This window comes from Tympanuchus pallidicinctus, unplaced genomic scaffold (assembly GCF_026119805.1).
Source record: "Tympanuchus pallidicinctus isolate F22 unplaced genomic scaffold, pur_lepc_1.0 scaffold4, whole genome shotgun sequence".
Classification (NCBI taxonomy): domain Eukaryota; kingdom Metazoa; phylum Chordata; class Aves; order Galliformes; family Phasianidae; genus Tympanuchus; species Tympanuchus pallidicinctus.
In genome coordinates, this window is record NW_026294758.1 from 25,805,072 (window position 1) to 25,823,402 (window position 18,331).

Here is an 18,331-nt window from a genome sequence, read left to right on the forward strand (position 1 = left end):
ACTGGCATATAATCAACATATTTCATCTGACTACATGTACTGTTAGATATTTGGATAAAAAGCCTCTTGGGTCAAGTTCTTGTGTTTTACACCCTCTTGAATCAATGTATTTTAAGTGTATTATGTTCTTGTATAGTGACACAGCCATAAAAGGTACTAGTGGTAGGACAGACTTTCAGTAGCAGGAATATAGGAATCTTGTCAAGACAATTTTTTTTTCCAATAACACAGAAGTATTTATACTCAATAAGATAATAAACATTGTGCATATGTAAAAGCAGTGACAAATACAATTTGTGATATTTCCGAGGTACTATCCAAGGTTTGCTATTAAGTAACAATCCACTGCAACTATTTTAAATTCTATATGAAACAAAAAAGCTACGTTTCAGTTAAGCTGTGCCACTACAGAGAGCGTCATCCACAAATGCAGCCTATAACTGTTTAATATGTTAAGAGAAACAATGTGACAGTACCTAAAGGTCTTCTACTCCAGATCTGAAGACCAGAATGAGAAGTTCCAAAGCAGCCAACTATTATTCAGGCTACCACTCCTTGGAAACAACACTGAGAAAACTAACAAACCTCATATCTTTTGTCAAAATAAAGGCTGGAAACTGAGAAAGAGATCTTCTGGCTTCATCAGGCACAGACCTTGCCTGACCAATCTGGTGGTGTTCTATGATGGAGTGATGGCATCAGTGGACAGGGGAAGGGTGATTGGATGTCATCTACCTGGATTTCTGCAAAGCCTTTGACATGGTCCCTCACCACATCCTGCTCTCTAAATTGGAAAGGTACGGATTTGAAAGATGGACTGTTCAATGGATTAAAAATTGGTTGGCTGGTCACAGACAAAGGGTTGGGATCAATGGTTCTGTGTCAGGGTGGAGGCCGGTCACAAGCAGTGTCCTTCAGGGGTTGATCTTGGGACCAGTGCTCTTCAGCACCTTCATCAATGACAGACGATGGCATCGAGTGCACCCTCAGTAAGTTTGCAGATGACACCAAGCTGAGTGGTGCAGTCCGTACGTACATTGGAGAGAAGGGAAGTATCCAGAGGAACTTGGACAGGCTGGAGAAGTTGGCCCATGAAAACCTTACGAGGTTCAATAAGGCCAAGTGCATGGTGCTGCACGTGGGTCAGGGCAATCCCAGGTGTTTACACAGACTGAGAGAAGATCTCCTTGAGAGCAGCCCTGTGGAGAAGGACTTGGGGTCCTGGTGGATGAGAAGCTGGACACGAGCCAGCAGTGTGTGCTTGCAGCCCAGAAGGCCAACTGTGTTCTGGGCTGCATTAAAAAAGGGGTGGCCAGCAGGGAGAGGGAGGTGGTTGTCCCCCTCTAATCTGCTCTTGTGAGGCCCCATCTGCAGCACTGCGTCCAGGCCTGGGGCCCCCAGGACAGGAAGGACGTGGAGCTCTTGGAACGGGTCCAGAGGAGGCACTGAGATGAGCAGAGGGCTGGAGCACCTCTCCTGTGAGGAAAGGTTGAGGGAACTGGGCTTGTTTAGCTTGGAGAAGAGAAGGCTCTGGGGAGACCTCATTGTGACCTTCCAGTACCTGAAGGGAGCTTATAAACAGGAAGGGGAGCAGCTGTTTACAAGGGTGGACAGTGACAGGACAAGGGGGAATGGGAATGAGACAGGGGAAATTTAGATTAGATATTAGAAGCAAGATTTTCATTTGTGGGGAAAGAGGTTGGGGTGACACACTGGAACAGGTTGCCCAAGGAGGCTGTGGATGCCCCATCCCTGGAGGCATTCAAGGCCAGGCTGGATGTGGCTCTGGGCAGCCTGGCCTGGTGGTTGGCGACCCTGCACATAGCAGAGGGGTTGAAACCAGGTGATCATTGTGGCCCTTTTCAACCCAGGACATTGTACGATTCTATAGTACTGTTAATGCCTACTAAAAAATTCAGAAAAAAAAAATTTACTTCAAGAAACACAAGTTAAAGTGATAATCAGCATTTCATTCATTTATTCCAGAAATAAATGAATTCTGAAGTTATTTTAGGATAAACTGTACTGAAGTAAAATTAAATCATGCAATTTTTAACAAATATAACCATGGCCAATTGTTTCACAGAGAGACAGACCATACACTCCATCTGCGCATCAAGAACAGCAGTGGAGTAAACTGCTCTCAGTTTACTCATTCTCAGAAATGAAAAACAGATGGAAACCTGAGCTCTGAATCCTTAATGGAATAAATCTCTGATGTAGAAATATTTGTAATTTCCCAAAAGCAAATTCTGCCACCTGCCTATAAGACATTTTTTGAAAGAAACACCATGAATTTTTTTGATCCTATATTTACCTGCGTCTCTGAAATCCAGAGCGAATATCTTTTATTCTTATATGCATGATTATTTTTCCTAGTTAACATACCATATGGCAATAATAAACTCTTCTCCTAAACATGTACATTCAAGTTTCAAAGAAAATTTTGAATAGTTTCTTCTGTACTAAATATTTAAAATTTCACATTTGCTGTGAAATATTTTCACAATCATAGCCAACTCCAATTCTTTTTTCACATATTTAAATAAATTATCAAGAATATACGTGAAGGAGTTTAGCTATATCTACAGGTAAAATGTGGAAAATGTAGATTTAGATTTCTTAACAACTTTAATCAGTCTTCAAAAAGTCCAGAACAGCGTTTTTTTTTTTAAACCAAAAAGTTACTGTATTTAAAAACCATTAAGAATTGAAGTGACTTTTTGGGTTACGGGTTACTTCATCACTGTTTTTCCAGAGCCACTCAAGTTTGCATGCATTTCTGCTATAAAGTAATAAAGGAAGAAAAATAATTATTTCTAAAAGATCAATGTTTTTTTCCTACAACTCCGTCAATTTCTAAACTGAGCTTTAAAAGTACTAAATATTTTACAGTATTTCAAGATATCTTTTAGTCCCAATCAAAACTTATTTAATAAGAAAGTGAGCTAACAGTTTCAGAGGAAATAATTCAAAATCTCATATATGAAAAATCATGAGTCCAGTCCAGTTTCAGAAGTCATTTACACCTGATTGGTGTTTTGTTTCAAAAATAATTTCACTCTATAGGTATTATTGAAAATCTTCTCCCCATCTGCAACACGAATCTGAAATGCAGATTCTTGAAAAACACGCCTTTTCCAATTTACATAACAAAAGCAATGAACTATAAGCCTATCTCTACATATATATCTTAAACTACCATAAATACCATGTGGCTCATAATCTGCTTTTAAATGGCAAACAATAAAAACATAAATCAATTTATCAGATGATTTTGACTTTCGAACTTCTTAAGTCTGCAACAAAATACTGAAGGTATTTTTGCAGATATTCTTGGATATCTGTCCAAATTTTGTTACCTATCAAAAAATAATTTTCTTCCTAAATTATATCCAGGAAAGAAAGAAAAAACAGTAACACTCAAATACAGAATAACACAATATCAAAAAGTTGTTTCCATGTTGATTTTACTTTTTGTCTTTTTTCTTCACAGAAGGGAAAAAAAATATTTCTGTGCCAAACTGTTTCAGCTTAACTACAGAATCACAAGGTTGGAAACGACCTGCAAGATCATCTGGTCCAACCACCCTCCCATTCCTATCAGTACCACGAGCTACTAAACCGCATCTCATAGCTCCTCATCCAGGCGCCTCTTGAACACTGCCAGGGACGGCGACTCCACCACCTCCCTGGGCAGCCATTCCAGTGCCTGACCACTCTCTGAGACAAAAAATTTCTCCTAATGTCCAACCTAAACCTCCTCTGGTATAACTTCTGGCCATTTCCTCGGGTCCTACTATTAGCCTGGGAGAAGAGGCCAGACCCTCTTAGATCACAGCCTCCCTTCAGGAAGTTGTAGAGTGCAATGAGGTCTCCCCTGAGCCTCCTCTTCTCCAGACTGAACAATCCCAGCTCCCTCAGCCTCTCCTCATAAGATTTGTGCTCCAGAACCCTCACCAGTTTCTTCGCCATTCTCTGGACACGTTCCAGGGCCTCAATGTCTTTCTTGTAGTGAGGAGCCCAAAACTGAACACTCGAGGTGCGGCCTCACCAGTGCTGAGTACAGGGGATGCTCACCTCCCTGCTCCTGCTGGCCACACTATTTCTGATGCAGGCCAGGATGCCGTTGGCCCTCTTGGCCACCTGGGCACACTGTTGGCTCATGTTCAGCCGAGCATCAACCAACACCCCCAGGTCCCTTCCCTCTTCACAGTCATCCAGCTACTCTGCCCCAAGCCTGTAGCGCTACATGAGGTTATTTTGGCTAAAGTGCCGGACCCGACTCTTGGCCTTGTTGAACCTCATCCCTTTCACCTCAGCCCAGCATTCCAGCTTATCTAGATCCCTCTGAAGGGCCTCCCTATCCTCAGGCAGATCGACACCACCTCCCAGCTTGGTGTCATCTGCAAACTTACTGAGGGTACACTCGACCCTTCACCTAAGTCGTCAATGAAGATATTAAACAGGATGGGCCCCAGCACCGACCCCTGGGGGACACCACTTGAAACAGGTCTCCAGCTAGACTTCACTCCATTGACCACCACCCATTGAGCACGGCCCTCCAGCCAGTTCCTCATCCAACGGAGGGTAAAACTGTCCAAGCCACGGGCAGCCTGTTTCCTCAGAAGGATACTGTGAGAGACCATGTCTCATGTTAAGAGATTTAGGATATTTCCTTTATAAATGCAACTGGATATGGACACATAGGCATGGTATATATGCATCACATATAAGAGGGGAGCAGTAGAGTGACAACTCAGAATTTTCTAGTGCGTTAGGAAATATGCACTGGCATTTCTAAGCAACTAATACTGTTGATAATGTTAGTAGTTATTATTCAGCTGATCAGAAATTTATCTGTCCCCTACAATTACTCAGGCAGCTCTTTCATGAGAAGTAAAGAAACACTCTTCCTTCATAGTAAATATATCTGTCAAGTGTGAAAATGAAGTCTGCCAGAAGGAAAAGTATTTATTCTAAGCAGGCAACTCACTATGTATTAATGTAGATTTATTTTGCATTATTTTGCAGACACAACAAGGACAGCACTTGTAAGTAGAGCCTTTCTCATTAGAACAAGTAGTTCTCAACAAAACCTCTATTTCTCTAGTTATTCTGATTGATCTAATTAAAGATGGTTTGTACAGAACAGATTAATAACATTATAGCGTACTGGTTACTGCAAAATATGCTGTTTTCTAACTCTGAAGAGTAACCTCAAGAGAAAAAAGACAAATGTATTAATAAAACCTGAATCATTAAATGGCTTGGGTTGGAAGGGATACCAAGGATCATCAAGTTCCAATCCCCTGCCACAGCAGGGCCACCAACCTCCAGATCTGATACTAGACTAGGTTTGCCCAGTGCCCCATCCAACTTGGTCTTGAACACCTCCAGAGCATCCGTTACCTCTCTGGGCAGCCTGTTCCAGCACCTCACCACTCTCTCAGCAAATAACTTCCCCTGACAGGCAATCTAAACCTTTCCTCTTTGAGCTTAAGACGATTCCTTTTGTATCATTACCTGAGTAAAAAGCTGATTCCACTTTTTTTTATAATTCCCTTTTCAGTATTAGAAAGTCTGCAATGAGATCTCTCAACTTTCCCTTTTCCAGGCTGAACAAACCCAGCTCCCTCAGCCTGTCTTTGTAGTGGAAATGCTCCAGCCCTCCAGTTATCTTCATGGCCCTTCTCTGGACTTTCTCCAACAGCTCCACATCTTTCCCATATTGGGTGCTCCAGACCAGGATGCAGTACTTCAGATGGGTCCCCACAAGGGCAGAGTAAAGAGGGACAATCACCTCCTTGTCCCTGCTGGCTACCCCTCTTCTGATGGAGCCCAGGATACCATTGGTCTGGAGTTTGCTTCAGTCTGACCTCTTAAAGAGGAATTCAGCAAAACCACATGTGAGAAATGCTGCAGCTACTACTCCAGTAAATGTCCAAAATTGTCTATACTGATCTGCAGGTCTATCACCCATTTTGGTGACAGATTTAAAGATTCAATTACTTCAAATTAATCACTTCTACCAAACACCTCTTCCTTTCTTTCGCTGCAATCATAATATAACTGAATGTCTTTCTAACAAACTTTGTTTGTTAAAAGTAAAGTCTCATGTTTCCAATTATTAGTCTTTTGGAGCTTAACAGATGATAGTCATAAAACACTCTGCATGGCTTCTTCAGATTATTGTTCGTTTTCCTGCTAAGCATTCCCACACATTCACTTCTTCACATTTTTAAAATCTAGATACTCCACTTTTGCTGAAGCCTTCATCATCCACAGTGTAACACAGTATTTCTACTTTATTTTACACAAAACATTTCCAGATAAATTACCCAAAAGCAAAATGGCCTTTGACACCATACAAATACTGCTCTCTGAATCTGTGATATTCTTTAATGCGTAGTCTCCTCCTGCTTCCATAATGGCTAGTTGATTAATCTACATTGTTTTTCCATGTGACGTGTACTTCCATTTATCTGTTCTATTCAACTGTTTCACTACTGAACTGTTTCCAGTTTAAGAAAATTTTAAATTCTGATCTCATATAGATTGTTCCCAGTATGACTTCAAATTTTATATTCTATTGAAATTCTATTTTATTAGCATGTGACAGATATAAATGAAAGCATTTTGTGATTTTATGATCTAATCAAAATAATTCATTTATTGCTTAGTTTTGGCCTCACTCCCCCCCTCCCCCACCCCCTAAAAAAAATAACCAAAAACAAAGCAAACAAAAAAAACAACCAAACAACCAAACACGTCCACCCTCTTCTGCTGGATAACAACGGATATAACTTAAATACACACAAGTATGAGTGGTCTAATAAGTTAAGCAAACAGTCTTACCATACACTGCCAGAGAAAAGTTCCTCTCTCATTCTGATAGCTTCTCAAAGCTTGTACATTGACTGTAGTCAGTGAAGGATCTAGTAAACAAGCTTACGAGTACAGCTGAGGGAACGTGGATTATTTACCCAGAGAAGGGGAGGCTCTACAACTACGTGAAAGGAGATTGTAGCAAGGTCTATCTCTTCTCCCAAACAACGAACAATAGGAATCAACAAGGAATGACTTCAAGATGTACCAGGAAAGGTTTAGCTTGGAGAAATGAAAAAAATGTTCACTGAAATGGTTGTGAAGCCTTGGGACAGGCTGCCCAGGGTAATAACTGAGAAGAATAGTTGAGAATCTCAAAAGGCGTTTCAAAGACGTATAGATGTGGTACTTAGGGAACATGGTTTAGTGGCAGACATGGCACAGTTAGATTAATTTAACAGTTGGACTTGATGATTTTAGAGGACTTACTCAACCTAAATGAATCTATGGCCATATAAAGTTGAAAAATATTTATCAGCTTATTTAACAAGATATGCCTCGTAATGATGATATGTTCTATATCACATCTATCTGTGCTTATTGTAAATTTAAGGTTCTGAATTTTAGACTATCAATACTGTTACAAGTACAACAAAAACGAATTCAGATCTCAGCTATAATTCTCATAATCCAATGAAACTCTTTGAGAATGTCTTAGATATCTACAATAAAGAGAATAATACAAACATTTTTCTCTTCATAAAATGAAACTTGTTTTATGTTTATGATACGACCTTGCAGAAGAACTGGTAGAAACTTAAGATTTCAGACATACATTAGAATTTGAGTTGTTCTCAAAAGGTATAACAAGTGAAATTAGAAACCATAGTTCGTAAGTCAACTTTTCAATGCAGAATGAAACTGGTGACACGAAGAGATGCTATCCATAAATTAAGTAATATCACAATAATTCAGTGCTGAATGAGCTAATGCAAAATTGTTAAAATCACATTTTCTCAGAAGAAGCCTTAAAGACTGACAGTTCTGATTCACATACAAATAATTAAAAACAGTGATTCTGTGCTTAATAAAAGATTCCCAGATTCTTATCCTGATTTGTGAATACTCCATTAACGCCTTCGTATTGACAAACAAAAAGTTGTTTCTACAGTCATTAACAAGGTAAGAGAACTCACACACCTGTCAGTTTGTCCTGCAACTATAAAGATATATTTATTATACCCACAGCTCATGCAAAAGGCAAAAAATTAAGTACGCTACAAGTATTTAATCCTCCTACTCTTTCAGAGAATGCAACCTTTGAGTGTCTTTCTAAAGAAGAAACTATTGGACACCCTCAAGTAAACAGCACTTACAATAAACACAGACCACAGCAGCACAGTAAGAACTATAAACTTCGAGAACACACAAACACACACAGAAAACCAACATGAACCTAAAACATGACCCGTAAGATTCTGTGTACCTACTACATACGCCAGATACACGTATTTCCTGTGACTTGGATGGATTCTAGTGGCACACGTTACCTAATTTGGAGCACAACACTACCCTCCAATTAAGGATAAAAGGATCAAGTCCAAAGGCACTATTTTAAATTTTTCTTTTACCACAAAGTTGTGAGGTCTGAAGTCCAAGATGGGCTTGAAGCCCCCTGACTTTTTCAGGATCAGGAAGTGCCTTCACTAAAATCCTTTCCTTGTTCTTCTTGTAGTGTAGGCTTTATAAATCTGCATTTAAAAGGGAAAAAAAGTCTGATTCAGAAGAACAGAAAGACTTAATTATGGCATATCACTTCAGAGTGTGCCTTGACAGACTTGGACTAACTATAGTACTGCCTCAAAGTAACTCCAGTAAAAAGGCTGAAGGGGCCAGAGCCTGGGGGAAGAAAAAAAAGAAATAGCACACAAGTATTAGAACAATCTGGAAGAGAGGCTTCTGCTTCCAAAACCCCTCTAAGAATCCAAGTTTTTCACTAGTATTCAGTTCTTTACTAGCATATTCCTTTATAGTGATCACTGGTTATTTGCTTTTGTTGTTTTTTGTTTGTTTGTTTGTTTTGTTGTTGTTGCAGTTTCATTTTTTAAGCTATTCTTTTTGTTTTTAGCCTATTGTTATGTCTCTCATACTGTGCATTCTTTACAGTGTTTTCCATGGAATTCAGAAAATTATTTAACATCTAATTGCAGAATTTTTCTTTTTAATATTTAATGTTAACTATTAAAGGAACTTAAGCATCAAATACAATTATCTGATAAAGATAACTTCACACTACCACTGCATCCCAAACAAAAATTGTTGAAATGCTATACATCACGCTGAAAATACTAGAACAGTTTTGAGAAGCTACAAAGATAAAATACTGGAAAGTGTATCATCTGGTTTTCTGGTCTAACTTTGCAAATGCAATTTCAAGAGACAGTAAACAAGATTACTTGTTGGTGCATCAACAGTAAGAAACTGAAATGCAATGAAAAAATAATGTTTAAATGTTTGAAATATAATTTCTTGAGCATGAACTCAGAGACATGACAGTCAAAACTGAGTTTTGAAAAATAAAGATCAATTCCACAAAGAGCTTCTGAGTGTAAATAACTGCAGATAAAAGCTGCCTTTCTCTTCTCAATAAATAATAAAATTTTTCAACAATTCAGAAATGAACTTTAGTTCTCAGTTTTTAAGATACATGCCTTACATCAAAGAAGACTCTCATCCCTTAGTTTATCTGTTTTGCTTCAGAGTTCCCAAATAAAACTTCTAACAAAATGACAGCGCTCCTTCAAGTGCCAGTTCCAAGAAGCCTATGTATAATCCACGCAAACAGTAGAATACTCAATACAATAAAAATTGAAATCTCTAAAAAACTCTTCTAACATTAAAGGAGTGAGAATTAAGGTGATGGTAACTCTTCCACACCTTTCATCCCCTCTCTGACTGTCAATGAAGAACTTGCTCTTTTTGGTCACAAAGGCTGCTGCACATCTATATTCCACCTACGAAGCCCAGTGATTTTACCTGCTTTTTATTTTATCTATTTCAAAATTTCTAGGTATTTTTACCTAGACATTTATCTCATGTTGATGTCAACTGATGTTTCACAACTCTGAGTGATGTCTGAGTCACCCTGTGTCAGCTAAGTTCCTCTCTGCTTTTGCACCAGGCTGGTGTTCATAAAAATCTAAACATTTGTTGAGTCAAAATGACCTTGAGTTTATAACATTATAGAGTCTGCTAATGGTAACTTCAGGTCACCTGAAATCTAGCGAACTGATCAGATAGCTGAACTCTGAGATTAGGTCTTAAATATATAAAAAAAAAATAATTAGGCTATATTAAGCTTAAGCAGTTTTACCTTAGAAACAAAATATAACACCTCGTATATGATCTCAAATGACTTCCTAGTTTCTGGCCTGCTTGTACTACTATGCTAAGAATACAAAAGCTTAATTAAGAGTTATTAACAGAATAAAACTCTCTTAAGGCTTCATTAAATGACCACTCATCCTTCCTACTCTATCACAGATAACAACACAGAAGTTATAATGAGAACATAAGTTTGATTGTACTGCTATCACTACTTCATCCAATTAAAAATGAAAAGGTTACTGTTTCTCATGGGGAAGAAGAATACTTATTAACAGCATTTAAACTCCTACAAATATTTTTGGCTTCATTTTAAATGCTACTGTATTCTTCCTTGTTGTCTTTAAAGATTTCCCACTCCACCACTGATAATTTTAAATATCCTTGTTTCAGCTGTCTTTCCTCCTTCCACCAAATGTTTTAATATTTAACTAGGGATACATAGGAATACATACATGTATATGTACCTTACCTCAAAACTCATGAACATATATAGTGTAATTAAAATGTATTTGATTAAAATGTCAAATGCTGTCAGAACATTCTGTCCCTGAAAATATATTTTATAACTATTTAGACTGTAGAAACATGGGAAAAAGAGGTTAAAAAAAAAAACAATCCTCCAAAGTTAAAGTTGCCAGACAAAAGTATTAAAATACTATTCCAATCCATGGTGACCTTCTTAGCTCAGAAAGAAGCTGTTCTGTCGTTGCTGAAGCTTCAATCAATTGCATGACATTACGAGACTAGCTTTTCTTATTGTCAACTCATGCCAACAAGATTTCCATTTCAGTTAAATTTGTTCCTGACATCTTCTGACAAAATGCAGCAACTTGCATGATGCCAAGTGAGGCTTTCTACAAGCTTTCACTTTAGTACATGCATTTTTTATCATGTATTGTATGTATTAACTCAGCTTTAATTATACAGAATGACAAAATGTTGAGGCAGCAGTGGATAGTCAGCTGAATTCATGAAGAAGCAACTAACCTGCAAAATCTTAAGCTAGAATTAAAAAAAATAGTGTACATGATAGGATGGACATAACTTATGTTAAAACCTTGCCAATTAATATCTGAAAACACAGCCTGTTACCAGATACTGAAAGAAGGATAATGGCATAGATTATTTTATCTCCTCAATTTGGAAAAAAAAAAAAATAAATAAGAAGAAGAAATGAACCTTTCTCTCATAAACTGGACATCACTAGAATACTTGGTTCTTCAAAAGATCTTCAAAGAAATCACTGATCAGAGTATAAATACAGTATATCCTGTTCACCAATAATACCCTGCAATTCTCTCCTAGGTTAACCATTTTGTGCCGAACAATTACACTGAAAAATTCAAGCTGACACAGAGAACCAATTTAGGTATTTGGTCATGTACTACATTAGCATGCAATCCTGTCTCCAGGAAATAAAGTAAACAAATGACTGGGAAATCTTGCCACCCATATTAATATACCCTTCAGCAACAATGTCAACCAAACTGGTGGCAAGACGTTAATCCTCCCATGACAATCTCTTGACATTTAGAAAACAACCTCTGGCAGACTTGCCCCAAGAAGCAAGGATTATATTTAAGAACAGTACTCTTCACAGAAGTATAAGGCAAAATCTGAACAGCACATACACAGCAATTGTCCCTAAGGCTTCTTATAGAAACTGTTAATTTCACAACAGAATAAAAGTAGTTCCAAATCTGGTTGGACATTATCTTGAGAAAGCTTTGTTTTCCAGATGGAAACTACAGTTTTTCAAAATCCATGAAGCTTCTTTTTGTTTATACATTAAACAATCACATCAAGTCTTGCATGCAGAGCATGGCATGAATACCATCAGCTTCAGCTTTATTTGCTTATTTAAAGTAAACTGAAGGATTCTGCCACAGATTAAATAGCATCTCCTTTTGAAAACAGTCTCTGTTCTAGGAGGAAAAATAACAACAATGGTTTAAACTTTACTGATTTCCTTTGAATTCCTGAGAGTCTTAATTATCCTGGATTCTCTCATTCCGTCATAAAAACAAGTCGGGAAAGGATCAAAATAAACAGGAAGCCATTTCATGAATTTCCCACAAGGAAAAGAGCGGGTGACAAATCATAGAGAGAGAGAGCAGCTTTTTGCTAGCCTCACAAATTAGAAAAATTAAAGTAACAGCACACACAGTTCTTTATTTTCAACTGTCAGAGAAGTAACAGAAGTCTAAGCTAGCCATGGGAAGTCCATACATTTTAAACAAAACTGGAAAACAAGAAAATGGTGTGCCTGCTAAGGAGAAACTAACAAAACATAAAATACATCACATGATAGACCCTAGTGAAACCCCAGATCCAGCATGAGAATGTCATACAGGATGACATTGATCCTAAAACTTCTCAGAACACATCACAGAACCTGCAAGTTTTCATACTTCCGATTTTGAAAAGCCTTCCAATCAAAGCAAACTTACTTTTTGCTTCTCCTTGAACCTCCACTTTAATTCTATCGCTCAGTCTTCTTTCACTCAATGACAATATGTTTACTAAATAGACATCTTCGCTGACCATATGCATTAAAGAAGCAAAAAAGCTGTCCAAAAAACCTGTCAGTCCACTAAATCTAGAAGTATTACATTGAGTTCTAGTGTTTCTAAAAGCAACGTCAGAATTAAAAAATGAACTGTGACACAGCTCTTTCAGTTACGTGTCATTTCTTTTTTCTTCTATTTGCTTTTCTTCTTTCTTCTGTTCTATTATTCCCGTTGTTTAAGTGGAACAGTACTGAATTAACAGCATCAGCAAAGGTGATTACAGATCTTTTCAACTAAATTCTCATCCAAGTAACTTTGTTCATAAAACACCATTCAAATAGCCATAACTACACAAAGAATTACATAGGTAAGGGGAACAGGAGTGCTGTCAAAATTTTACTTATTAACTTTATCTAGCATTTAATGAATGTTTCAGAGTTTGGGGATTCTTTCCCCTCAGTTCATTAAGTATTTAAAAGGGGTTTAGCTAATTCACTATGCTATAATTTCAGCACTCAAATGTCTGATCATAGGACCACTTCAGTGCTCCAAAATAGCAGAGTCACAGTAAAATTTTAAATGCTCCATTCAAAAAAAAAAAAAAATAAAAGCTTTTTTTTTTTTTTAGATACAGATTCAGAAAAGAGGTGGCAAAAGCAGTCTACAGACAAATGAAATGTACAGGTGAGGTGTAAAATAACACCAAATATACTAGAAGTGATACCTTCTTGGAACTAAGTCAAAAGACACTTCTCATTTACACAACTTGAAGGAACTTTGTACCAGAACATTAACAACTGAAAATCAGAACTATTTCTGTTCTGTTTTCCCATGCAATCAAGTTGTAAAAGCTCTTGCATGCAGTTCATCCAACCAGGTTTCTGCCTTTACTACTGAATTTAGCTATCACAAAAAGTGAGAAGAACTAAGAAATAAAATAAAGACTGGACAAAAAAGAGGCAAAGTATACAACCAGTTACTTTTTTTGTTGAACATCAGATTTGAAATTGACAATATTGAGACTAATTAATCAGATTCGAAAGAAAAAATCTCAGGAACATTCTATCAAGAATCTATTTCTGTAAATCTATTATATGAGTCAAAATACTGTAAGAATGATCAATTGAGTATATTTTTGAGATATTTTTAAAGACCTTGACATGGAAATGCAGAACTACAGACAGCTAAATACTCAACCAATTGAAGAGAAATAGTATTTCATCAGTTACACTGACCAACCAAACCTCTGTCCTCAGTAATGGCATATTATAACACTGGAAGGGCAAGAAATTTAGAGATTTTATGCTACAGACAGGGACAATAATGATAACAAAACTTCTAATTGAAAAATCAATTATCTTAGAGATTTCAGTATCTGAGTTTTAAACACAGAAATCCTCAATAATAATTTATCAGTTTACATTTCAGATTGTATTGGAATACAACAGCTCCCTAGATAAATCACACAGATAATCACAACATTCATAAATATACACAATCAAAAGTTACTGTCTTATCTAACACATCACCTTTCACAACGGTAATAGTATTAATGGAGTTTCAGAATACAATCAGAGATACTAGACTAAGCTCATGTTTAAAAGCATACATATATTCCAATGAAAACCTTAACAGCAGAGGAAACATACAGTACCGTCGTATACTTAAGCATTATTATAAAGTGCTTCAAAACAGGAAATCATTACAAAAAGGAAGCAGGTTTTCAGGCAGTAATAACAATATTACTGTGTCATTTTTCTCCTGCCATTTACAATTTTTATTTTATTTTTTTTTAATCTCTGTATTTGATCACTCATTGCTCTGATTACAGGCTGTCTGGAAGGTGAAGGTGAATTATACGACTTCATGGCAACTTCAGAGTATTAGGAAAGTTAAAAATTAGCAAAACTATTCCAACGTCATCTTTTTCTTCGAAAGCTAAGACAAGTTCAGAGCACACCAGTAAAAGATTCCCAGGATAATATCAATTTCATAATAAAGTTTAGCATGTTTATCTTCATGTATAACTACAAATAAAAAAGGAATTACTTGAAATGCTCTGATAACCAAAAGGGAAAAAAAAAATATTACTTAAGCATGCTATGTAGAGAGACATGTGGCACACTGGATGCAAACAAAATACCTGCCAGGGAACAGGAGCAAGGTAGGTGAAATTTCAACATCTAAATCAAGCAGGGAAAGCAGAAGTGTTCAAATTATACTCAATTGGCAAAAACAACTTGCTTCCAGCCAAGCAAATGTTTATTACAGTATCTATAACACCCTACTAGTGAAGATTTTTAGAGAGATGTTTTGAAGAATTTGAAAAAAATTAGTTAAACAAACAGCCATCTACTTTCTTTTCTTTAGCCATTTTTGACAACAAATTTTAAATAAGCTATTTAACATCTATTCAGTTCACAGAGACCAAAATTCTTACTAAAAAAAAAAAGTTGCAAGTTCACATGACTGTTCTAGAGACAAATTCATATCAAAACTGTGCATGCATTACATGCATTTAACTTCAGAGGACTGAAGCATCCTCCTCCGTGTGAAGGCTCACAAGGACCAAACTTAGCTCATTTTTTTCTAAGTTGGAATCTCTGAATAGCAGCAATTATAATAGTCTGTCACCTTCATGAGTTAGGCAAGCAAGTTTTATTAGCTTGCTGCCTGCCAGAAACAGGGAAATTAGATACTAGATCGGAAAAACAATATTCAACACTTTTAAATTAAACTTAAATCTCTTGTTCTGTAAGGATAAAATAGCCTTGTATTATTTTATGGATAAACACAGCAGCTCCCACATCCATACATCTTACTCCATTTATTTACATGTATCAGTCTTAATGAATGTCCAACTTATTTGAGTTTGTATACCAAATATTTACAGGGAAAGCACCAAGAATCTTTACTACAGTGGAAACTTGGAAGTAAGAGAAAACATAGCTTCAAAACTGACTCTTTAAAGATATATATTTATACACCGTGATTTTTAGGTCTTACAAAAATTCACAATGCAATCCAGCCAGCTGTAATCATGTTCAGTTAATATTTTGCTGCTCTCAGTTATAATTTATTAAGAATTACAATGCTGTTAAAGCATACAGTAATCAGACTACTTCACTTGCTGCAGATGAATTAGTGCAATGGGAAAAACTTCCATATACTTGAAAGAATGTTGTCCTCTTTCAAACAGATGAAATAACATCAGCATAACATGCTAAACTGCATTGTACCTTTATTTAAAAGAAAAATCAGAAAACAATGAAAGAGCAAAAAAAAAACTACCAGGTAGTGGAGAAAACATTTATTACCAGAGGAATCTCAGACCCTAAATAACACATGAATTATTTACCTTGGTTGCGATGTCAGCTTTATAACGGTCTTATGCGGCAAAGAATCTTGGGAAGACTGAACATCATCCTACAAGATAACATTTATAAATTAGCCTTTGAATACACTAATAAATATTAGTTATATACAATATGTATTATATATAATATACAGAGAGAGGATCTTCAGCAGAATCTGTTGGGATAAAATAAGAGAAAATATTTTCAAGCTTAAGGAGGGTAGATCTAGTTTAGACATAAGGAAAAAGACTTTTACAGTCAGGGAGATGAGGCTGGATTAGGCCCTGAGATACCTGATGTAGCACTGGATGTTCCCGTTCATTGCAGAAGAGCTAGACCAGATGACTAAATGACTTTCAACTTTAAAGATTCTATGATTCTGTGATACAAGATTACACAAACTTTATGAAGTACAAAGATATGCTAGCCATACCATAACTAGAACCCTGACTTAGCATATTACACAGAAAGACATCTTCTCAAAAGTTGATTCGTAATTATTATGGATTAGACACAGAATCAGTGAAGATTTTGGACTCTTTAAGACTGACAGAAGAAGCCTTTACTTTAAAGAATTCAGTGAGAAATCTCTGTTCTGTTATTGTCTGTTATTATAATTAACCACTATCATATTGTAAGTCCATTTTTTCATTCTTGTATGCCAGATGTTATTATCACCAACCTCCTTCAAACTCTGCAAACAGCTATATAATACTAAGTTTCTATTTACTCACAGAAGTCCTATAATCCTCTATTTTTGTCACACAGACTTCAGTCTTCTGACAGATCTTGTCATAAATAAATCTTCAAAAACAGTTTAGGGGTGTGGTTTTGACTTTTATACAACAAATTTCAAGAATCGCTTCACAGTATACATAAATTCCTGCTTTTCAATAGTTTCTCTTTTCTCTAATAACAGCTACAGAGAAATTAGTAGTGATGAGATATTGCTGTAACTATTGCCTTCGTTTTTAAGCAAGAAAACAACTATCAGTACTGTTTCATTTGCATTGGTTCATACAATTTTGACAGCTACAAAAACTGCAACTGAAGTAAAAAGCTCCCAGTTCCAGAGAATACTTCAGAAAACACCCTTAATTTTTTTTTTTTAATTGTTATTATTATTTTTTTTAATCAAACTACTGCCACATATATGAAAGCTTTTTTTCTGCACCCAATTAAACATATATACAGGACTGGTCCAATCAATTGTAAGGGCTGTTCCAAAACCACTGCCTCCAACTATATTATGATGGCCCACAATGTCAGAGGTCAAAGTGAATGTTGGTGACACAGGAGTAGGAGAATGAACCTTCCCAAAAACATTCTATTATGTTTTGTTGCTGTGTGACAAATTGTGGCAGAGGAGCAAGTTTGACAAAATGCTTCTGGCATGGAAACAGGTGTGTCACTGAATTTCTCCATCTGGAAAAAAAAAAAAAAGGCACCCAATGACATTCACCAATGCTCACTGGACATTTATGGAAATTAAATAGTGGATGTGAGCACAGTGAGGTGGTGGGTGATTCATTTCAGTAGTGATGATAGCAAAAGCAGGTCACTTCCACTGGTGCATTTTTATGACCACAACAACCACAACACGCAGGCTCTTGATCATGGCTGACCAAAAAGCTAATGGTGGTGTCTGTACTTAAAGGGCAAAAAGCTAGACTTGAGTCAGCAGTGTGCTCTTGCAGACCACACGCCAAGTGTATGCTGTACTACAGCAGAAGACAGGTGATCAGCAAGACAAAGGAGAATATTTTTCTTCAACTTTATCCTTGTAAGGACCCAGCTGGAGCACTGCATCCAAGTGTGGGTTCCCATCACAGGAAACAGTGGAGCTTTTGGAGAGGGTGCAGAGGAGGGCCACAAGGATGATCCAAGGGCTGGAGCACTTCTCCTATGAAGACAGACTGAAGGGACTGGGCTTGTTCAGCCTGGAAGAGAGAAGGCTGCAGGAAGATTTCACTGCAGCCTTTCAATATTTAAAGGGAGTTCAGAAATATGAGGGAAATCAACTTTTTACGTGGCAAGATAGTGACAGGACAAGGGGGGATAGTTCTAAACTAAAGGAAAGGAGATTTAGATTAGATGTGAGGGGAAAGTTTTTTACTGAGAGAGTGGTGAACCGTAGAGAAGTTGCACCATCTCTGGAGGTGTTTAAGGCCATGTTGGATGGGCCCTGGGCAATGTGATGTAGTACTTATCTAGAGGTTGGCAACCCTGCCTATGGCAGGGGGAGCTGGA

At 37.0% G+C, this 18,331-nt stretch overlaps 1 protein-coding gene across 1 annotated transcript in view; it reads right to left on the reverse strand.

The window, feature by feature from the left end:
• The window catches only part of MAN2A1 (mannosidase alpha class 2A member 1), a 114,814-nt gene that overhangs the window by 41,650 nt on the left and 54,833 nt on the right, over window positions 1–18,331 (reverse strand). Inside the window, exon 12 of the mRNA XM_052700980.1 lies at window positions 16,084–16,151. Coding sequence (XP_052556940.1) covers window positions 16,084–16,151 — 68 coding nt within the window. The remainder of the gene's footprint in view (window positions 1–16,083; window positions 16,152–18,331) is intronic.